The sequence below is a fragment of the Plecotus auritus genome (assembly GCF_963455305.1).
Source record: "Plecotus auritus genome assembly, chromosome: 1".
Lineage (NCBI taxonomy): Eukaryota > Metazoa > Chordata > Mammalia > Chiroptera > Vespertilionidae > Plecotus > Plecotus auritus.
Genome location: NC_137770.1, coordinates 107,584,711 through 107,608,746, shown reverse-complemented (window position 1 = coordinate 107,608,746; position 24,036 = coordinate 107,584,711). Strand labels below are relative to the sequence as shown.

At 40.0% G+C, this 24,036-nt stretch overlaps 1 protein-coding gene across 6 annotated transcripts in view; it reads left to right on the top strand.

The window, feature by feature from the left end:
- ARHGAP12 (Rho GTPase activating protein 12) overlaps nt 1-24,036 on the top strand; it is a 189,685-nt gene that overhangs the window by 98,294 nt on the left and 67,355 nt on the right. For 3 of the 6 annotated variants that reach the window (XM_080657364.1, XM_080657363.1, XM_080657365.1), the window contains exons 4-5: nt 9,554-9,814; nt 23,829-23,969. In XM_080657364.1, coding sequence (XP_080513490.1) covers nt 9,554-9,814; nt 23,829-23,969 — 402 coding nt within the window. The remainder of the gene's footprint in view (nt 1-9,553; nt 9,815-23,828; nt 23,970-24,036) is intronic. The other 3 variants (XM_080657366.1, XM_080657368.1, XM_080657367.1) reach the window with 1 other exon arrangement.

Here is a 24,036-nt window from a genome sequence, read left to right as displayed (position 1 = left end):
AGCAAGGATAGGTCATTCATATGCAAAAGCTGCTGCATACAGGTTGGATGGGACTGTAAATTGGATGGGGTGGGGTCTCAGGGACTCACCAGAAAGGAGCAAATAGAAATGGCTGCCAGTCAGCCCTGTCATCGGGGAGGTCCCAGCATAGGAACAGTGACCCCTACCAGTACCTCTGTATGGTAGAAAGCTGCTCCTGAATTCTTGCCCTGATGCCAGATATTCCAGTTCCTTCTCATATGTGTCTGTTCCCCATAGCTTTGCCCCGGTGCTAGAGCTCAGAGGAAGTGGGACCTTGTAAGTTCAGTTAGTGTGCCGGCCCTTTAAGAGGAACAGCTGTGTCTCCAGCAGCATCTGCGTCACTGAGCCCCAATCCCTGTTGTTTTTTACAATTGTAGTTACAGGTACTTCTTTTCCCAGCTCTGGAACTCTGGGTAGGGGGTCTGTTGTGGGGCTGGGACTCCTTGTTTTTACCCACAGCCTCTGCAGAGACGATCTCCATCCTGATTAAAAAAACAAACAAAAAAAGCCGGTGCATGAGGATGCAGGTCCAGCCCATTCTGCACCTCTGCCCCTTTGCACCTCCGCCCCCCTACCAGTCTCAATATGTTTTCTTCTTTACTTCTCTAGTTGTAGGACTTACATTCAGCCAACTTTCAGGCAGTTCTGCATGATGGTTGTTCTATATTTTTAGTCGTAATTTTGATGTGGTTGTGGGAGGTGGCCAGGACAGGCATTTACCTATGCCACTATCTTGGTTCTTCTCTGATTATTCTTCAGGGTTCTGTTTTCCTCCTGCTCTCATTCTATGTACTATCTTCAGTTATTGGCTCCACCGATTTTTTTGCTGAGCTCCCATTCTGTATATCTCACAGTCTGAGCCAGTCAGCCCTGTACACCTGGATTTTCAAAAGGCATATGAAACTTTATGCAGTCTAAATGGAACTCTTCTATGCTCCTCTCTTTTTATCCTATTTTTCATCTTGACATTATTTAATGTATAGTTAAAAACACACATAACAAAAAATATGCTTTACATAAGGAATATGTATGTTAATTTAACCTTCTAATTATTTATTGAATCTGGCTCTGGGTCTCCATTTCTACTATTCTTGTCCTATTGCATCTTTGTTCATCTTGTTTCTATACTGTTGTACCAACCTCTTAACTGATCTCTGTTTCTTGTTGTGGCCCTCTAAAAGCTGTAATATTTTTAAATTTTAAATCAGAATGTACTTCCTGGTGTAAAGTCTTCACTAGTTCTCTAAATGTTACTAGAAAATGGCCATGTTTTTTTTACATGACATAAAAACTCTCCTTATTCTGTCATTTGCTTCTCCTTAGATATTTCTTTTGCTGCTCCGTTTGCCCACTCTATGAGTCAGCATCATTCCTGACTTTCCCCCCCTCAAACTTTTGTTCTTGCAGACTCCTGTATCCCCCGCTTTTACCTGGCTAACTCTTGTGTCTAAGCCATAAGTACTTGTTTCCAGGTCGCTTCCTTTTTGCTCCCATGATATCCCATGTGTAACTTTAGCATTGTTTCTATTATGTGTTTAAATGATATTTTTGTTACACTTTATTTTCCTATATTATGAGGTCTTAAGGCACAATAATTTTTTATTCATAGTTGTAATATTAGCACTTAGCTTAGTTGACACTCATGTTTTAGGTAGTTTCTATCTTAGGTGCTGGCACAACTGCCCATTCTTTTTCCAAACTGGAAATGGGGGTGTTTTCTTAGTTTCCTCACATGTAACCAGTTCCAAGTCTTTAATTTTGCTTTACTTGGCATGTGTGTTAGCATTCTTTTGTTCACGTGTGTGTTTGTTCATTCATTCATTCTTTCATTCATTCAATAAATTTCATTAAGTGCTACTGTGTGCTAGGCGTTATACTAACCATATTACGTGCTAAACATTGCATTGAATTTGTAGCATTTATAGATTATGGGAGAAGTACATGTTTACAAAGTTTAGTTGTTCCATGTAGGAACAAAGGTGTATATATTCAAGTATAATTTTCAGTGCCTAAGTAAAGTGTTACTAGTATTCCTCACTTGGTTTTCTACCTTTCTTTTAGAGCTTATTAGTGTTAAACAATTGTTTTCCTAGTGTGAATGCGATTTTTTATTCTGTTAATTCCAACTTGTCATTGCTCATATATGGGAAACTGACTAGATGATCTTGTATCTGGCCAGCCAATTGAACTTAGTGATTTTCACTCTGGCCAGTGTTGCTCAGTGGTTAAAGCATCAGCCTGCATATTGAAGGGTCACGGGTTTGATTTCCAGTCAAGGGCATATACCTGGTTGCAGATTCTATTTCCAGCCCCGGTTGGGGCATGTGTGGGAGACAGCTAATTGATGTGCCCCTCTTACATAGATGTTTCTCTGTCTCTCTCTCTCCTTCGTTCTCTGTGTCTCTATATCTCCCTTCCACTCTATCGTAAAAAAAAAAAAAAATCCAATAGAAAAAATATCCTAGGTGAGGGTTAACAACAACAACAAAAGAAAGCTTAGTAATTTTCATGGATGTGAGTTTTCAGATATTGGTTATGTCAATGACAAATATCAGTATTTTTTTCCTTCTAGGTACTTATGAGTTCAATTCATTTTTCAGACATTTGTACATTGCTTAGGACCTCGAGTACAATGTTGAATAAAAGCATCTTGATATTGTTATTGACTTTTTCTTTATAGTTTTTTGTTGTTGTTGATAGTATTACAGATGTCCTCCATTTCCCCTTCTTTGCTCCCCTCCACCCAGCCCCTGTCCCACCCCTGGCCTTCACCACATTATTGTCTGTGTCCATGGGCTATGTGGATAAGCATGTATGTTCTTTGGTTAATCTCTTCCAGTCCCCCCAACTCTCAACTCTGTCCACCTCCCCTCTGAGATCTTCCATGTATCCATGCCTCAGGACCTATTTTACTTGTCCATTTATTTTGTTCATTAGATTCCGCATATAAATGAGGTCCTATGGTACTTGTCTTTCTCTGACTGGCTTATTTTACTTAGCTTAATAATCTCCAGGTCCATCCATTCTATCCCAAAGGGTACGAGTTTCTTCTTCTTCTTCTTCCTTCTTCCTTCTTCCTTCTTCTTCCTTCTTCTTCTTCTTCCTTCTTCTTCTCCTTCTCCTTCTTCTTCTCCTTCTCCTTCTCCTTCTCCTTCTCCTTCTCCTTCTCCTTCTCCTTCTCCTTCTCCTTCTCCTTCTCCTTCTCCTTCTCCTTCTCCTTCCCCTTCCCCTCCTCCTCCTCCTCCTCCTCCCCCCTCCCCCTCCCCCTCTCCCTCTCCCTCCCCCTCCTCCTCCCTCCTTCTCCCTCCTTCTTCCTTCTTCTTTTTTATAACCACATAGTATTCCATTGTATAAATGTACCCTAGCTTTTATATTCACTCATCAACTGATGGGCACTTGGGCTGTTAACAGATCTTAACTATTGTAAACTAGAGGTCCAGTGCACGAAATCTGCATTTGGGCCGGGGTCGGGGGGTGGTCCCCTCATCCTGGCCTGTGCCCTCTCGCAGTCCATGAGCCCTCAGGGTATGTCCGACTGACGGCTTAGGCCTGCTCCCTGTGAGCTGGCAGTTGGATATCCTTAGCGCTGCCGCGGAGGCAGAAGAGGCTCCCACCACTGCCACTGTGCTTGACAGCTATGAGCCCGGCTTCTGGCTGAGCGTCACTCTCCCTGTGGGAGCGGACTGACCACCAGGGGGCAACTCCTGCGTTGAGTGTCCACCACCTGGTGGTCAGTGAGCATCATAGCGACCAGTCATTCTGCCATCAGGCTGAAACTGGCTCTCTAATATCCCCCAAGGGGTCCCGGATTGCGAGAGGGTGCAGGCCAGTCCGAGGGACCCCATTGGTGCATGATCAGTGCTGGGGATGGACCGTGGGAGGGCTCCAGGGAGTGTCTGGCCTGTCTCGCTCAGTCCCGATAGGCTGGACCCCCGCAGCAAGCTAACCTACTGGACGGAACGTCTTCCCTCTGGTGGCCAATGCACGTCATAGCGAGCGGTTGAGCGGCCTTAGCATATCATTAGCATATTACGCTTTGGCCGACTGAACACTTGGCATATTAAACTTTTATTATATAGGATAACATTGCTGTAAACAGGGGTGCATATATTCTTTCTGATTGGTGTTTTGGGATTCTTAGGATATATTCCCAGAAGTGAAAATGGAATGGCAGTTCCATTTTTAATTTTTTGAGGAAATTCCATGCTGTTTTCCATAGTGGCTGCACCAATCTGCATTCCTACCAGCAGCGTACTGGTTAAGATGCCCTTTTCTCCACATTCTTGCCAGCATTTATTGTTTATTTATTTGTTGATGATAGCCATTCTGACAGGTATGAGGTGATACCTAATTATTATTTTAATTTACATCTTTCTGATGATTAGTGACATTGAACATTTTTTCATATATTTCTTGGCCATCTGTATGTCCTCTTTGGAGAAATGTCTATTTAGGTCCTTTGCCCATTTTTAAATTGGAATGTTTGTCTTTCTGATGTTGTTGTATAAGTTCTTGATATATTTTGGAAATTAATCCCTTATCAGATGTATCATTGGTGAATATGTTCTCCCATACAATGGGTTTCCTTTTTATTTTGTTGATGGTTTCTTTTGCTGTGCAGAAACTTTTTAGTTTGATATAGTCCCATTTGTTAATTTTTTCCCTTGCCCTAGGAGATGTATCTGTAAACATATTGTATGAGAGATGTCTGAGATTTTGCTGCTTATGGTTTCTTCTAGGACAGTGGTCAGCAAACCGCGGCTCGCGAGCCAAATGCGGTTCTTTGGCCCCTTGAGTGTGGCTCTTCCACAAAATACCACGGCCTGGGCGAGTCTATTTTGAAGAAGTGGCGTTAGAAGAAGTTTAAGTTTAAAAAATTCGGCTCTCAAAAAAGAAATTTCAATCATACTGTTAGATATTTGGCTCTGTTGACTAATGAGTTTGCCGACCACTGTTCTAGGATTTTTATGGTTTCACAACTTACACTTAAGTCTTTTATCCATTTTCAGTTATTCTTGTATATGTTGTAAGTTGGTAATCTAGTTTATTTTTTTATTTTTTTGCATGTATCTGTCCAATTTTCCCAACTCCATTTTTTGTAGAGACTATCTTGATTATATGCTCTTGCTTCCTTTATCAAATATTAATTGAGCATAATGGCTTGGGTCGATTTCTGGGTTCTCCATTCTGTTCCATTGATCTATATGCTTGTTCATGTGCCAGTACCAGCTGTTTTGATTACAGTGGCTTTGTAATACAGTTTGATATCTGGTATTTTTATCCCTCCAATTTTTTCTTCTTTCTCAAGATTAATGAGGCTATTCAGGGTTGTTGTTTTTTGTTTGTTTGTTTTTTTGTTCCATATATATTTTTGGAATATTTGTTCTAGATCTGTGAAATATTCTGTTGGTATTTTTATAGGAATTGTGTTGAATCTGTAGTTTGCTTTGGGTAGTTTGGACATTTTAATGATGATAAGTCTTCCAATCCATGAACATGGTATATACTTCCACTTGTTTGTATCATCCTCTATTTCTTTTTATAGTGTCCTATAGTTTTCCAAATACAGTCTTTTACCTCCTTAGTTAGGTTTATTCCTAGATACCTTATTGGTTTGTTTGTTTTTGCAGTGGTATATGGGATTTTTTTTTAGTTTCTGTTTCTGTGATAGTTAATTATTGGTGTATAAAATGCCATCAATTTCTCTGTGTTAATTTTGTATACTGCTGCTTTTCCAAATTCATTTATTAAATCTGGTAGTTTTTTGTTGGGGTCTTTAGTGTTTTCTTTGTACAGTATCATGTCATCTGTGAATAATGAGAGTTTTAATTCCTCCTTTCCAGTTTGGATACCTTTTATGTTTTCTTCTTGTCTGATCGCTGTGGCTAGGACTTCCAGTACTATCTATATTATAAAAACCTAGTGGCCATAACGCTGTAACGGCCAAAGACTGGCGCGGGTGGGCGGAGCCATGCAATTTCCTGCTCTGGGCTTCTAGTCTTGAATAAGAGTGGTGAAAACAGATTATTATTGATTTTAATGACAGTGCTTTTCATCAGTGTCCTGCTAAATTATTTATTCTATGTAATTTTCAAAAGTCAAATTAAAGAGGTATCACCTATTCCTCACTTGCTGAGTTTTATTCTCATTCCATGTTGAATTTTATCAAATGATTTGTTGGTCTGTGGAGATGACAATGTTGTTTTGTTAATGTAAAGGATTACAGTGAGATTTCCTAAAGACAGACTTTCTTAACATTTCTGCTTTTCCCCCAATTTATTTATTAATACATTACTGGATTTGATTGCTAATGTTTAGTTAATATATTTTTATAAGTGAGATAGGTTTATGATTTTCTTTCATTAAATTCTACTTTCTCTTGTTTCAGAATTATGCTAGCCTTATAAACTGTGTTGAGGCAGTTTAAATGTTAGTTTTTTTAATTGGAAAAACTTTAAATTTGAACTACTTTAACAGGAACTAGTTGTTTCCTAAAGATTTAGTAGAGTTTGTCCATAAACATCATTTAGAAAATGGCTGTTTCTTGGTATTTTTATTTTTCTAACTTTAGTAAAGGTATCAGGAATAAATATGAACTTTTCTTTAATACTTGTTGAATAAATACTCTCTTGACAAGGTTCTGGGAAATGACTTACTATATAGAATTATTATATTAACAGAGTCCATTTTTAGTCAGAGAAGCATTATTATCTTAGGGAATTCACCAGGATTGGAATTCGTTTGGAAGAGAAATACATGGAAATTTGTCTTCATGGATAGGTTTTCCTCATAGGAGGATAATGTTCAATAGTAATCTAAATTCAAAGGTAACATTTAAAAAAAATGTTAATTTGTGTAATTATAATTTGTATCATTGAGTAAACTGTTGTGGCATAATTACTGTGTGTAAAAAGATCAAAGGTAACCATTTTACAAATGTGTTCAAGCTGTGGATTATTTTTACTGTTTTCTTTTTTAAAGCTTATTATGTGATTTCAATTAATTATAATTACCTAATAGACAAATAATATTTATTTGTTTCAGCTCTTTCCCCCTTTTAAAAAATTTAAATACAAATTAATTTTTTTGTTTGAGAAGTTATAGTTACTTTAATTTCAATAAAACTGATTCAGTATATCTATCCACATTTTCCTTTTTAATTTAACATTATTAAGCATTCATAAAACAATGGATACATTATAGAAGTAATTGTAAATCTGAATATAATTCTAGGATTTATATGATAAAACAGTAGTTCGAAACCAAAGGCACTTTTGTCCCCAGGGGACATTTGGCAATGTATGAATAATTTTTAGTTGTCACAGTGTGGTCTGAGGGGAAGCCACTATTATCTAGACTAGAGGTGGGGAACGTTGGCCTGTGGACCTTGTAAGGCCCTCAAAATCATTTGGTCTGGTCCTGCCAAGGTGTTAGGGGTGAGTTAATTAAATGTTTGACCAACTATGACAGGCTAATTTTTTTTTTTTATTATTGTCTAAAGTTTACATATGTCTCCTTTTTCCCCAATTGACCCCCACCCCCAGCCATTCCCACCCCAGGCAAACCCCCACTGTCCGTTGGTTATGCTAATATGCAGGCATACAAGTCCTTTTTTTGCTCTCTAACCTCCCTCCCCCCCACCATTTGTCTCTGGCTCTATTCTTGTTCATCAAATTATGTTGATCATTATATCCCACATGAGTGAGATCATGAGATATTTATCTTTCTCCAACTGGTTATTTCGCTTAGGATAATGTTCTCCAGTTCCATCCATGCTGTTGCAAATGGGGCAGGCTAATTTTTAAGTTGATAATTTTGTATGTAAATATCTGTGTTTTCCGATGGTCTTAGGCTCTACAGCAGCAGTTCTCAACCTGTGGGTCGCGATCCACAGGTTGAGAACTGCTAGCAGGGTTGCCTAAGACCATCGGAAAACACAGATATTTACATTACAATTCATAACAGTAGCAAAATTACAGTTATGAAGTAGCAACGAAAATAATTTTATGGTTGGGGGTCACCACAACATGAGGAACTGTATTAAAGGGTCGCGGCATTAGGAAGGTTGAGAACCACTGCTCTAGAGGGTAGAGGCCAGAGATGCTAGTAAACATTCTGCATTGCACAGGATAGCCTCCCACAGCAAATAATGATCTGTCCCAAAATGCTAGTGGTGCTGAGGTTGAGATACCCTGTCATAAAAGGGATGATTATACACAAATATGAATACACAATATAAAAAGGTGTTCTCAGATGAATGCTTTTTTCCAGCAACTAGAATTCTAACAATCTAGTTTACAGTGTCCTTATGCAAAGTATATGAAGAGTATTCTGCTCTTGACATGTAGTGAGACATTTAAAACAAAATATGTAGTTTGAGATTAAGCTTGTAAATCAGAGAGTTTATTGCTAATTCTTACTTTTCCACTGTTAGGAAATTCACAAAGAAACTAGGAATAAATTAAATATTTATGGCTACCTAGAAATTGTAACTGAGAAGAAAGAGAATGTAATAAATTCTTAGCTGAAGTAATCTATTTCCTTTGTCTTTCATTTATATTCCTGATTTAATATTAAAGCTTTGAATATAAAATTATTTCTTTTGATAGTTTTCTGAGTAATTGCTAAGTTATTCATGTGTAAGTCTTTATATATATTAAAAAAATTTTTATTGATTTTTCGAGAGAGGAAGGGAGAGGGTAAGAGAGATAGAAACATTAATGATGAGGGGGAATCATTGTTCTGCTGCCTTCTGCATGCCCCCTACTGGGAATTGAGTCTGCAATTGGGCATGTGCCCTTGACGGGAATCGAACATGGGACCGTTCAGTCTGAAGGCTGATGCTCTATCCACTGAGCCAAACCAGCTAGAGCAAGGCTTTTTATATTTTAAAAATTGCCTAAAATAATAGAATTTTAGAACCAAAGGAGACCCAGGTTGTTTGATACAATTTTCTCATTTGCAACCAATAAAAAAATTCATCTTTAAAGAGGTGAAGTGATCTGATCCTGTGTCATATAATTTGTTAGTGCCACATCTTGGTCTAGAACCACAACTTGTGATTTCTAGTTGCATATTCTTTCAGGGTGAGGGAAAGTTATTAATCACAGTGTATTCTCTTTGAATCTTTTCTTAAAAAAATATATTTTATTGATTTTTTACAGAGAGGAAGGGAGAGAGATAGAGAGTTAGAAACATCGATGAGAAAAATCGATCAGCCGCCTCCTGCACACCCCCTACTGGGGATGTGCCCGCAACCAAGGTACATGCCCTTGACCGGAATCGAACCTGGGACCCCCAGTCCACAGGCCAATGCTCCATCCACTGAGCCAAACTGGTCAGGGCTCTCTTTGAATCTTTAATTTCTTTCAAACTAGGGATATTGAAACTGTTAAATTGTTACTTCCTTGAAAAGAAACTTCCTGTATAGGTTTTAAATTAATTTTAGTATGTATCTTTATAAATCTTGTGTTTAATTTTAATTTATAAATGATATGGTAGTTTAAACATGAATACTTCAAATTTTTCACAGGCAACGACACCTCCAAATCAAGGACGTCCTGATTCTCCTGTCTATGCCAATCTACAAGAGCTGAAAATATCCCAGTCTACTCTTCCCCCGCTTCCTGGGAGCCCAGCAATTCAGATTAATGGAGAATGGGAAACTCATAAAGATACTTCAGGGCGTAGTTATTACTATAACAGAGGAACACAGGAAAGAACTTGGAAACCCCCTCGATGGACTCGGGATACAAGCATTAGCAAAGATTTCCAAAATCCAGGAGATCAAGAGGTATGAGTAATCAAGGAGTTGACCAGTGAGTTACAAAACTTACTTTTTTTTTTAATCTTTCAGAGACAAAAGGAGTGAATAGGTTTGTGTCTTGGTATTGAAATGGTAGTATACTTGAAATCTCTAAAATACCAAATCTTCTTAGCAAGTTTTATTATGTTAATGCTAGTTACTGCCTAATCTCTAACTAGTAGACAGTAGCTAACCTTGTAGTGTGCTTACTTGTTGCAGAATTAACTGGATTAAAGTTGCCTAGTGCCATTGGTTTCCCTCATGTGCTCATGTGCTATCAGGGGTCCTCAAACTTTTTAAACAGGGGCCAGTTCACTGTCCCTCAGACTGTTGGAGGGCCGGACTATAGTTTAAAAAAAACAAACTATGAACCAATTCCTATGCGCACTGCGGGCTCGGCTGCTAAGCAGGACAGGCAGCGGCACCTGGCGGGCTGGATAAATGTCCTTGGCGGGCCGCATGTGGCCCGTGGGCCGTAGTTTGAGGACGCCTGTTAGTTCAATCACTGTTATTGCCCATGCAGTGACTTTTTCTTTTTTTTATAAAAGGAAGGAAAAAATATTATATGATATGGCTTAGTCAAATACACAAAAACAAATATTTAACTGATTAAAACGGATACTTTAATGGTTTGGTATGCTACCGGGATACTTCTCAGTTTCTGACAGTTAGAGGTATAAGATCACTTTTTATAATCTAATGTGTCTGCTACAAATGAGCCATCCAGTAAGTCTGACAATTTATTTCAAAATCATTGTTTTCTCTAACATGTGTTTATACTATCTTCCCCCTGCACCCTTGATTTCACCTTTCCCCACACTTCTTGAAGGGTGGTGTGGTGAATTGGCCAGCTGTATTTTGAGAAATACTTACCTCACAGGTTTGTAGAGATTCCTTGGGGCTGTCTAGATATGCAGGAAAAGCTTCAGTAGGATTGATAAAAGGGTGTTAAATCCTGCTGTTCAATAAACTGGGGCCCTGCACTTGCATAGGACACCCTGCCCTTATAAAAAGCAGCTGGCTTGTACAATAAAAACAGAACTTCAGGAGCTGGAAAAATCAGGTAACACCTCTTGTATTTAACAGAATCTAGAAGCTTTTTGTAGTTAATAACCCCTCTTCTTGTCCTGTTTTTTAGTTGGTTATTAATAGCTCTGGTTTGGTGGTAAATTGTACTTTTAGTGTTCAAGAATGAGATTGAGAATAGTGAGAGAAATTGTTTCTGGTTATTGTAATAAAAAAAGTTAGGAAAACTATTTGAATTGTAGACCTAGAAAGATTTGAAAATAAATTACCCTGTGTATGAACAATAAAGTAAAATCTTGTAATTTGGGAGAATTGGGAAAAGTGCTAAATTATAGAATAATTTAAAGGAATTTTAAAGTACACACAGGAACTTTTAACAACATGTTTTTTAACTTTCAATTTCATTAAATAAAAGGCTGTTTTGTATATCAGAGTCTCAGCTTACAAATTGTGTAAAAATAGGTAATTTCAAAGTGGCTGGCTCACATCTTCTAGTTCTTGGGAAAGGTTGTGCATGGGAGGCAAAGTTGAGTGTTAAAATGTCTATATTCTGCTCCCATATTTAATTGCTAGTTTGCCTGAATATAGAATTCTGGTTGGAAATCATTTTTTTTTTCTCACATTTGCAAGGCATTTTGAATTTTATGGCAGGTGAAGTCATCTGCTTATTGGGGAGTCCCCAATGTTAGAACCATTAGCTCTTTCCTTTTAGACTAATCAGAGTTTCCACAGAAGTCTTAAAATCTGCTATCTAGAAAGTCAGGGCTGCCAGGATCTTGGTAGTCAGCATTCAGTTTGCATATAATCCCTTAGTCTTCCCTCTTTCTGTTGGTACCTATGTCCTAATTATGTTGTCTGAGTTGTCTTCCAACTAAGAATTTTACTATTTTTCTCTCTTGAGTGGGAATAAATACCTATACTTATGCTGAGATAAGGAAGAGGTGCACTCCCAGCAGCCAGTTAGTACCCCTGCTATCATCCCCAATTCCAGGAATACAGTCAGTTCCTGAGCCATTCGAAGATTCTTCTCTCTAAATTTATTGGATTTCATCTTCCCTTCCCAACTTCACTCCCTACTCCCACCAGTTTAGCTTCTGCTTTCTTGTTCATCTGTGTCTCAACTTTCAGAGTTTTGTGACTGTTGGCTCTTCACCATTTTTCCTCTTCTTGTGGGTTTAGGACTTTTAAAGGTATCGCACCATTTTTATTTTAGTGGGGTTGATATGAAGCAAGTGTTCCATCTTAACTTAGAGGCATTATCTTAGTTGTCACTCTAGAACAAAGGTTCTCAACTAGGGATAGTTCTGCTCAGGGAGGGGGTGGGGGGTGTGGGGTTACCAGGGGTGGGCAAACTTTTTGATTCGAGGGCCACAATGGATTCTTAAACTGGACCGGAGGGCCGGAACAAAAAGCATGGATGGAGTGTTTGTGTGAACTAATATAAATTCAAAGTAAAGGAGCGGAGGGAGAGCAAGAGAACTGGATAGAACAGCTGGATCCGGCCCGCGGGCCGTAGTTTGCCCAAGGCTGGGTTAGACAGTGTGGAGTCAGTTTTGTTTGTTACCGGTGGGAGACTGCTACTGGCCTCTAGTGGTTGGAGACCAGAGATGCTGTTGAACAGCTTATGATACACAAGAAAACTCTGACAGAGTTATCTATCTGGTCTTAAATGTCAGTATTGCTGCTTTTGCTTCTTGCTCCTTAAAGCCGTACAAGGACTATCCATGTTGTTGTGCTATTGTCGTCTTATATTTTTCTAGTGGCCCGGTGCACGAAATTCGTGCATGGGGCGGGGGGTGTCCCTCAGCCCAGCCTGCACCCTCTCCAATCTGGGACCCCTCAGGGGATAAAGGCAGTCAGATATCCCTCTCACAATCCAGAACTGCTGGCTCTTAACCGCTCGCCTGCCTGCCTGTTTGCCCCTAACTTCTTCTGCCTGCCAACCTGATTGTCCCTAACTGCTCCCCTGCTGGCTTGATTGCCCCTAACCACCTCTGCCTTGGCCCCACATTCAGGACCCAGGATTCCCTCCTCCAGCTTACCACGGGCACCCGGGATCCGGGCTTCCCTCCCTCTCGTCAGCCATAGGTGCCCAGGCCGGCTGCAGCCGCAGGGGATGGTGGGCAGGTGGTTTCGCCTGGGCTGCAGCCTCAAGTGCTGGTGCCCAGGACCGCGGGGTGGGCAGCTTCTCTGTCTCCCGGGCCACAGCCAGTCGCAGGTACTGGTGCCCGGGACTGCGGGGTGGGCGGCTTCTCCGTCTACCAGGCTGTAGCCAGCCGCAGATGCTGGCACCTGGACCCCAGGTGGACGGTTTCTCCGTCTTTCCTGGGATGCAGTGTGGGCGACTTCTCTGGCTGGCTGCAGCCTGGGATCATGGGGCAGGCAGCTTCTTCGTCTCCTGGGCCGCACCCAGCCTCAGGCGCTGGGGCCTGGTTTCTCTGTCTCCCCCAGGACGTGGGGCAGGCGGATGTGAGGCTTCTGCTGCTGGCTGTGGCCTGGGATCACGGGGCAGGAGACTTCTTTGTCTCCCAGGCTGCAGCCAGCCTCAGGTGCTGGGGCCTGGTTTCTCTGTCTCCCCCAGGACGTCGGGTAGGCGGATGTGAGGCTTCTGTTGCTGGCTGCGGCCTGGTATCACAGGGCAGGAGGCTTCTTCATCTCCCGGGCTGCAGCCAGCCTCAGGCTCTGGCGCCCGACTTCTCTGACCCCCACAGGCCCAGAACGGCGGGGGGGAGGTGGGGCTGCCGCCATGTTTTCAGGTTAATTTGCATACTCACTCTGATTGGCTGGTAGTGTAGTGGAGTGACGGTAATTTGCATGTTTCTCTTTTATTAGTGTAGATTTTATTGTTGTCTTTATTCTTGTTGTACATGATGTCTCTTAAAATTAATCCTCATATTTACTACCACTTTTATCACATTTTTTAATGCAAATTAGATTATCTGGATAACTTTCCTACCATCTTAAGTAAATACTTTTAAATGTCCTTAGTGAGGATCTGTTTGTGATAGAATTTTAGTTTTTATTTATCTGGAAATTTATTTATTTCGTCCTTATATTTGAAGAATGTTTTTACCAGGTATATAGATCTAAGTTGAATGTTTACTTATTTGTTTTTTTCTAATTTATTAAAGATTTTATTCTCATGTTTCTTGCTTCCATTGTTGATGATAAAAATTCACCTGTCAGTCTGATTGTCATTTCTTGCTGGCAACTTTTAAGATCTTCTATCTATAATTTCGTTATGATGTGATAAGGTGAAGACTATCTTTTCTATTTCCTGCCATGGCTTTGTTGGAATCCCTGAATTTTAGGAGTCCTATCTTTGATCAGTTCAGGAAAATTCGTACCCATTAACTGTAAATAGCTAGTGTCTCATTTTCTCTTTCTTCTCATTCTGGAAATTTGATTAGATGAATGTTTAGTCTATTCACTCTGTTTGTCATGTCTCTTGATTTCCCTTATATTTAAAAATGTTATCTCTATGTCTCTCTGCTTCATTCTCAATAATTTTCCAGATGTAGTTTCTGTTCACTATTTTCCTCTTTATTTACATTTTTATTTGATGTTAAACCAGTGTTTGAATTTAAAAAAAAAAGTGTTTTTACTACGTGTACCGTTAAATAATGCGGATTTTGTAATCAAAGAAAACACGATAATTTCCAGAGAAACATCAAAAGTGCTTTATTCAAAGTAATATCCATCGCTAGCTACACATTTCCCCCATCTTTTAGGTAATTTGTGGATACCGTCCCAATAGAACTTTTCTTGTTTTGAGGCAAACCATTCAGAGACCCAGTTTTCCACTTCTTCGTATGTTTTGAAGTGCTGCTCAGAAAGAGCATGTGCCATCGAACGGAACAAGTGGTAATCTGAAGGAGCAAGGTCTGGTGAATAAGGCGGGTGGGTTAATACTTCCCAGGCAAGATCTTTTAACGTGTCTTTAACTGGTTTTGAAGTGTGTGATGGTGAGTCATAATGAAGCAAAATTACTTTGCCGTGTCTTCTGGCCCATTCTGGTCGTTTCAAGATCAAAGTGTGGTTCAAATTGATAATTTGTTGTCAGTAGCGATCAGTATTAACGGCTTCACCTGGTTTTAGAAGCTCATAATACACCACACCTTCCTGATCCCACCAAACACAGAGCATTGTCTTCTTTCCGAAGCGTTTGGCCTTGCAGTCGATGTTGATGGTTGACCTGGATCAACCCATGATTTTGTGCATTTGGGATTCTCAAAATAAAGCCACTTTTCATCGCCAGTCACAATTTGATGCAAAAAAGACTTTCTTTAGTGCCATTGAAGCAACATTTTACTGATGACTTTTCGGTTTTCCATTTGTCTTTCGTTCAGTTGATGTGGCACCCATTTTCCTTCCTTTAAAATCTTTCCCATTGCTTGTAAACGATTGGACATTGTTTGCTGAGCAATGTTTAATCTTTCTGCAAGTTGTTTTTGAGTTTGACATGCATCTTCATCCAATAATGCTTCTAACTGTTAGTTTTCAAACTTTTGCGGTTGACCTGGATGTTCTTTGTCTTTCACATGGAAATCATCACTTTTAAAGCGTTTTAACCAGCATTCACAAGTATCTTGAGAGGGAGCATGTTCACCATAAGCTTCCCGAAGTATATGGTAACTTTCAGCAGCACTTTTCTTCAAAATAAAGTAATGAATTATAACTTCCCGCAAATGCTCTTTTTTTTGGCATGAAATTCGAGATTTTTAAGTGTAAAAATATCTATGATGTTAATACCTTCAGCAAATTTGAGATATGAAGTTTTGAAGCTTGTTGTCAACAAAACAAAATAGCATACATATCAAATGTCATATGTATCAACCTATGTGTAACTCCATCTATTGAAAAAAATCCGCATTATTAACTGGTACACTTAGTATTTGTTTGGTGAAGCTTCCCCTCTTATTAATTTGAAAAGTTTGAAACCTACAATAAACTAGAAAGAACAATACAGTGAAAATTCATATACCAGAGTATTAAGTATTTCTCTCTTTACTGCGTCCAGTGCTGCTCGAGAGCAGGCAAGAGTCCTGAGTAGGGGTGACAGGGGATTGAGAAAATGAAAGAGACAGTCGCAGAAACAGTAGGGAAAGCTGGGACCGGGTGGGACAGCTGTCCTCTGATGGAGAGACAGTCACCCAGAGCCAGTGCAGCGCGTTCCTTATATACAATATAATTCCAGGAAGTTTTACTAGAGTTTAAAACAAAGGAAATTATGTGAAATCATGATTAAAGATCAAGCTGTAATTTTTCATTCTTTGTGGCTTCTTTGTAATCGTTACTCCTGGCTAAGCCCAGATAATTGCGTCTGTTCCTTGTGCCTGGCTGAACTTAGATAATGAAACCCACCTCCTGGCACCTGAGCTAAGGGTCAGGCTGATGACGTACCTGCCTCTGGCACTGTACGTCTCCAGGATGTGGCTCTGCGAATGCCACTGGATTCAGCTGACAGTAATTAAAGAAATGCTCTTTGTGCCTTCCCAGGTGCTCTCTACACCAGAGATTTCATGTAAAGTTACCAATTAATATTTTGCCACATTTGCTTTATTTCTCTCTCTCTCTTTTTTTTTTTTATATATTTTATTGATTTTTTACAGAGAGGAAGGGAGAGGGATAGAGAGCTAGAAACATCAATGAGAGAGAAACATCGATCAGCTGCCTCCTGCACACCCCCCACTGGGGATGTGCCCGCAACCAAGGTACATGCCTTTGACTGGAATCGAACCCGGGACCCTTCAGTCCGCAGGCCGACGCTCTATCCACTGAGCCAAACCGGTTTCGGCTGCTTTATTTCTCTCTTCCTCCCTCCAACCTCCAGTAACTTTTTTCTGGACCTTTTGGAGCAGACAACATAATTATTCTCTTAACTATATGGACATTTTTCAGCAAAACCATTTCTTGGGGGGTGAAAAATAGATTTATCATAGAAAAACGTTAATGCTGATATATTATTTAGTATACAGTTAATATTCCATGTTGTTCACTTTTCAAATAATATTTTACGTAGTTTTTTTTTTTCTACAATGAAGGGTCTATTATTTATTTGTTATTATCCAGTGAAGGGCCTATTGTTTGTTATTATCTTTTTCTAGTCTCATAATTTTTTTTTGATAATTCCAGTAAATAGTATATATGCACCACATGTTCTTTATCCAATCCTCCATTGAAGGACACTTTGGTTGTCTCAACATCTTGGCCACCATGAATAATACTGGGATTAATTCAGGGGTACAAATAAATGTTTTCAAGTTTTTTTGGTCGATACTCAAAAGAGGGATTTCTGGGTCATATGGTAAGTCCATTCTTAATTTTTTTAGGAATTGCCAAACTGTTTTTCATAGTGGCTGTACCAGTTTACATTCCCACCAGCAGTGAACGAGGGTTCCTTTTTCTTCACAACCTCTCCAACACTTGTTATTAATGCCAAAATTTCTGTTTGGGTCCGAGTTCGTTGTCTCGCAAAATTGAAGAATGAATTTACAGACAAAGAGATGAGCAAAAGTAAAGTTTTTATTTAGTTTTTTAAAAATTTAATTACTGAGGAAGGGAGAAGGAGAGGGAGAAATCTGCCTCTCACTCTCCCTTCCTCTGTAATTAAATTCAAAAAATGAGAGAGAATCATTGATTGGTTGCTTTCTGCACACCTCACACTGGGGATCAAGCCTGCAACCTGGGCATGTGCCCTGACTAGGAATTGAACCATGATCTCCTGGTTCATAGGTCAACGCTCAACCATGACCCATGTGGGCAGGGCTGAAAGTAAAGTTTTGTTACAGAAAAACTCCTTGATGCAGGAGGGAGGGGACCCAAGCAGGTTGCCACCGAAGCTTCTTTGTCTAGAGGTTAATATGTGCCCTGCTAACTTCCCATTGGTAAATTCTAAGAATTCTGCCATAGCAATATCCATACATTTTAAACTTCAGGGTTCCTGCTCATTTTCCCCACCCCTCTCTCAGCTCTGGACCAGGCCTCGTGATTCTTGTGATTTCAAATGGGAAAAGGTGTGGTTGATGAACTGGTTTCTGCTCCCAAAGGCAGGTTCAGTCACTCCTCCCCTTTATATTCCTCTCCCCCATATCCCATCCCTAATTGCTACTCATTTCTAACTCCTCATTATTACCTGGCTTGTTGTTAATAGCCATTCCAACAGGTATGAGGTGGTGAATTGTAGTTTTGATTTGCATTTCCTTAATACCTAGTAAAATTGAACATCTTTTCATATGTTGGCCATTCATATGTCTTTTTGGGGAGACGTGTCTGTTCACATCCTCTGCCCATTTTTTAAATTGGATTATTTGTTTAGTGTTGAGTTGTATGAGTTGAGTTCTTTTTATAGTTTGGATATTAACCCCTTGTTGGAGCTGTTTGCAAATATCATCTCCCATTTGGTTGGTTGCCTTTTTGTTATGTTGTCAGTTTCTTTTGCTGTGCAAATGCTTTTTAGTATTTTATAGTCTTATTCATTTCTTTTTACCTTTACTTCCCTTGCCTTTGGGGTCAGATTCATAAAATGTTTTCTATGACCACGGTCCATAAGAAAACATAGCACTGTGCCCACCATCCAGATATCATTGCTGACATGTACACATAAGGAACTGTTTGACATTGAAACGGGGACTCAGAACTGTTGGACATTGAAATTGGGACTTAAACATTTTTTTGTTGTTATATGTTTATTTCTAGTCTGCAGAGGCAAGATTTTTTAAAGGAAAGAAATGGGAAAAAAAATAGATACAGAGGCAAAGAAGCATTGAACAGACTGTCAAACTACAGCAGGAAGGCAGGGAAGGTTGCGCGGGGGGCGGGGGCTGTAAGAGATCAACTGAAGGACTTGTACGCATGCATATAAGCATAACCAATGGATACAAGACACTGGGGGGTGGGGGACAGGTAAAGGCATGTACTGGGGGGTAGGGGAGGCTGCGGGGAGGTCAATGGGGGAAAAAAAAAGGAGACATAAAAAAAACAAAACACCACAAATATTTTTCAATATGCAGTTGACCTTTGAGAAACACTGGTTTGAATTGTGTGGGTCCACCTATACGTGGATATTTTTCAATAAATATGTATGGTATTGTAAATATAAAAAAAAAAGAAAACATAGCACTTAGGTTTTCTTCTATGTAATTTATTGTTTCAGATCTATGTCTTTGATTCATTTTGAATTAAATTATGTACATGGGTCAAACTGTAATCTACTTTCATTTTTTTGCATGTGGCTTGCTAGTTTTCCCAGCATCATTTATTGAAGAGGCTCCCCCCCCCCCCCTTTCCATTGTGTGTTTTTGGCTCTTTGTCAAAAATTATTTGCCTATGTACCTGTGGTTTTATTCCTGGGCTCTTAATTCTGTTCCATTGCTCTGTGTGGTCTTTTTTTCACCAGTACCATGCTGTTTTGATTATCGTAGTTCTGTATTACAGTTTTGAAGTCAGGTAGTATGATACCTCTGGCTTTGTTCTTTTTTCTCAGTTTTGCTATTCAGGTTCTTTTGTGGTGCCATACAAACCTAATAATTTTAAAATTCTATTTCTTTAAAAAAATGACATGAGGATTGTGATGGGAATTAAACCTGTATATTGCTTTGGGTAATATGGCCCTTTTAACAATGTTGATTCTTCCAGTCCCTGAACATGGGTTATTTTTCTATTTCATTGTGTCTTTTTCTATCTCTCTCTTTTTAAAAAAAATAAAAAAATATATGTATGTATATACATATATATATGTATATATGTATTTTTATTGTTGATAGTGTATTACATTTATTTCTTTTAATAATGCTTTGTAGTTTTCAGTATATAGGTCCTTCACATCCTTCTTTAAGTCTATTCCTAGGTATTGTCCCCCGCCCCTCCCATTTCTTTTTCTGAAGTTTCATTGTTAGTATATAGGAAAGCAGTGGATTTTTGTGCTTTGATTTTGTATCCTGCAACTTTATTTATTTATTGTTTCTAATAGTTTTTGGTGGAGTCTTTAGGGTTTTCTGTATACAGAATTATGTCATCTGCACAAAGTGACAACTTAGATGTGTTTCCTGAAGGCAGCATATGGTTAGGTTTTGTTTTTTGATCCACTCTGCTACTCTCTGCCTCTTTATTGGTGAATTTAGTCCATTTACATTTAGCGTAATTATTGATGTATGAGGATTTTCTGTAGCCATTTTATCTTTTGTTTTCTGGTAGCTCTGTACCTCCATTGGTTCTTTTTCTTTGTGTATCTGTCTGTTTTTGTTTGGTGATATTCTATACTTCTTTACTTTGTTTCCTCTTTTTTTAAGCTATGTGTCTCTGTTTTGGATTTTTTGTGTGTGGTTACTGTTAGGTTTACGAAATGGAAAGTTTCATGTATGTAGTAGCTCTTTTTCTTTTGAATGCATCTGATGTCCATCCTCCTTTGCAAAGTCAGACCTTCACCCTCTCCCCTTTTATTGTCACTGTTTTTGTTGTCACAAATTATCTCTACTTAGGCTGTAAGTTTTTTTTTAAATGAAAATATTTTTTTAATTGATTTCAGAGAGGAGAGAGAGATAGAAACATCAATGATGAGAGAGAATCATTGATTGGCTGCCTCCTGCACGCCCCTTCCTGGGGATTGAGCTGCAACTCAGACAGGTGTCCCAACCAGGAATTGTGCCCTGATTGAGAATTCAACCCTGACCTCCTGGTTCATAGGTCGACGGTCAACCACTGAGCCACACCAGCCAGGCTATGCTGTAAGTTTGTTGGTGAACTTACTCATAGTGACCTTTTGTTCTTTGTTTCAGGTAGAATAACTCCCTTGAGTATTTCCTGCAATGGAGGTCTTCTGATGAATTCCCTCTGTTTCTGTATGTCTAGAAAAGTCTTTATTTCTCCTTCATATTTTAAGGATAACTTTACTGCATATATTATTCTTGGCTGTTAATTTCTCTTTGAGTAGTTTGAATATTTGGTTCCACTTCTCTTCTGGCTTGTAGAGTTTCTGCTGAGAAGTCTGATGATAATGTAATGGGCTTTTCTTTATAGGTTACCTCCCTCTCCCCCTAACCCCTCGGCTGCCTTGAAAATTCTTTCTTTGTTAAAAAAATTAATTTTTGACAGTTTTAATACAATGTGCCTTGGAGAAGGCCTCTTTGGATTGAAATAACTATGTGTTATTGCTTCTTGGATTCAAGGATCTGGCTCTTTCCATAGGTTTGGGAAGTTTTTATCAACTATTTGTTTGAATAGGCTCTCTGTTTCTTCCTCTTTTTTTGGTATGCCTATTATTCTTATACTAGAGGCCCAATGCAGGAAAATCGTGCAAGAGTAGGCCTTCCTTCCCCTGGCTGCCGGCACTGGCTTCCCTCTGGCACCTGGGACCCAGGCTTCCCTTGCAGCCCCGGCTTCATCTGGAAGGTCTTCCAGAAGGACGTCAGTCTAATTAGCATATTACGCTTTTATTATTATAGACTAGAGCAGGGGTCCTCAAACTTTTTAAACAGGGGGCCAGTTCATTGTCCCTCAGACCGTTGGAGGGCCGGACTATAGTTTAAAAAAAAAACTATGAACAAATTCCTATGCGCACTGCGGGCCCGGGACGCGTCGGCTGCTAAGCAGGACAGGCATCAGCACCTGGCGGGCCGGATAAATGTTCTCGGCGGGCCGCATGTGGCCCGCGGGCCGTAGTTTGAGGACGCCTGGACTAGAGGCTCAGTGCAGGAAAATTCGTGCACTGAGAAGGGGGGGTCCCTCATCCTGGCCTGTGCCCTCTCAGTCCGGGAGCCCTCAGGGGATGTCCTCTTGACAGTTTAGGCCTGCTCAGGGAGTGGGCCTAAGCTTCAGTCTGGCTTCCCTCTGACCAGGTGGGCCCATCAGGGGATGGTGCTGCCGCCGGCCTCCCTCTGCGGGAGGCAACCAGGAGGCTGATCAGGGGATGGCACCGGCGGGCGCGGCTTGGCCACTCTCCCCTCCATTGCCCCTCTGCCGCTCCTGGTCGCTGCCGCCCCCCACCCCCATCGCTGTCCTCTCCTTCTGCTCACTGCCACGCGCCTTGGTTGGCCTGGTGCCACCTGCTCGCCGGCCCCTCCCCCCACTGACTGGTCATTCAGCTGTTTTGTCGATTTGCGTATTATACTTTTATTATATAGGATTGCTTTCTCTGATGGAGTCAGATAGTTTTCGTAGAGTTCTTACATATCTTTTTTATGCTTAAATCTGTTTCTTCTTTCCTCTGTATCATTTCTAGATTTCTGTCTTTGATACCACTAATCCTTTCTTCTGTCTGCTTTGCTCTATTTCATATGCTTGCTAGTTCATTCTTGATCTCTTACTGAGTTCTTCATCTCCAGAATTTGTTTGGTTGGTTCTTTTTTAAAGTTTCAGTCTTTTCAGTATGGTATTAATTTTCTTTGCTTGTTTTCTGAGTGCATTAAATTGCCTGTCTGTATTTTCTCGCATCTTGTATTTTCATAACTGCAATCTTGAATTTGCTGTCATTTATATCACATATTTTTATGTCTTTAAGTTTGTTTTCTGGAGACTTTTCATTCTCTTTCTGAACTGCCTTGCTACCTTGTTTATTCGTGGTATTTGATAGATTTTTTTCTGTCTAGGTATCTATGTATATGAGTGGCATTTCTCTAGCAGATTAATGCGAAGGGGTCTTTCTCTTATTTTTCAATAGGTGGGGCTAAATCACAAGTTTTTTGGTTTTTTTGTGTTTGTTTGTTTTTTTTCAGTCCTTACCTGAGGATATTTTTCAATTGATTTTTTTTTTTTTTAGAGCGCGTAGAAGAGGGAGGGAGAGACAGAGAGAAATATTGATGTGGGAGAAGCACATCAATTGGTTGCCTCCTGTATGCACCTCAACCAGAGCTGGGGAGGAGCCTGCAACCAGTTGTTGTTGTCATATATATATCTGTGAGATCCCGTGTTGTCTTCTGTAGCCAGACACTTTCCTCCAGGTAGCTGTGATGTGTGGTGGTGGGGTGGGCTGGGGAGCTGGCCAGCTTCTTTGTTGTTTTGCCCTCCTAATAATGGTGACCTTAATCTCGTGGGTCACCCCTGTGTCCTGACCCCCAAATTGATTACAGAATGCACTCTTTGTTCAGGGAAAAAAGTGATTCTGTAGTACCAGTTCTCATGTTTGCAGATATTGTGCCCCACAACCCAATACCATGGGTGAAGGGAGGCTGGCTCTGGGAGGCTACGGGCTTTGTAGCTTTGTTTCTCTACCTGTAATGCCCACCGCCTGACAACTGTGCCGGAGCCCAGTGCTATGTCCTTGTCCAGGTCTCTGCTCAGCTGAAGCTCATATATTTGCTTCTGCGGGAATGCCCACCAAATCTCTCTGCTCTTCCTGGCTGAAGGGATTGCCAACCAGAACCAGATTCCTCCCCTCTCTAGGCTGAGCCTGGCCCTGAGCTAGCTCTCTGATGCAGGGCTGTGTCGGTGGCTCATCTCAGCTCTCCTGCCTTCTTGCCTCCCTCTTTTGCTCTCACTTGCCCACCTTTAGATGTTTCAATGAATGGATCTCTCAGGCATGCTTGTGTGTTCAACAGGGACTCCTTTGTTGAGTTATAATTATTGAAATTGTTGAAACTTTAAGGGAGAGACCAAGGGAATCTGTCTTTTGACGTCCTAAATTAAGTTTGTGTGGAATAGTCACTGGAGGGGGGTGATGGGGCTCAGGTACTGGTGATATTCTGCTTTTCCATCGAAGTCCTTGTTTGCTGATGAGTGAAAGCTTCTGTTTTCAATTTTATTATGGTGAACTTTTCTAGATTTGTATTAATGTTATAGAATAACTATTATTAACTTCACCTCAGCACTTACAGTGTACCATTTAAAAGGGTGAACAGTTTGTTTTAAAAATTAATTCTTCAAATATATTCAGGATATCTTAGTACTTAAAGTCAAATAAAATTGATCTCTTAAATTTTCAACTGCTGCGTACCTATATTATTCAAAGAAGAAAATTCCTTATGTTTCTGACTATTTATAGCTTCTTTCATCAGAAGAAAACTGCCACAACATTTGTTACAGCCAGTCAGATAGTCAGTGTGGTTCTCCTCCAAGGGGTTGGTCAGAAGAGTTGGATGAACGTGGGCATACCTTATATACCAGTGACTATACTAATGAAAAGGTACATTCTTTTTTGTCATCTAGTTTTCTTGGTTGAATCCTCTCATAAAATCATTGTGTTCTGAAAG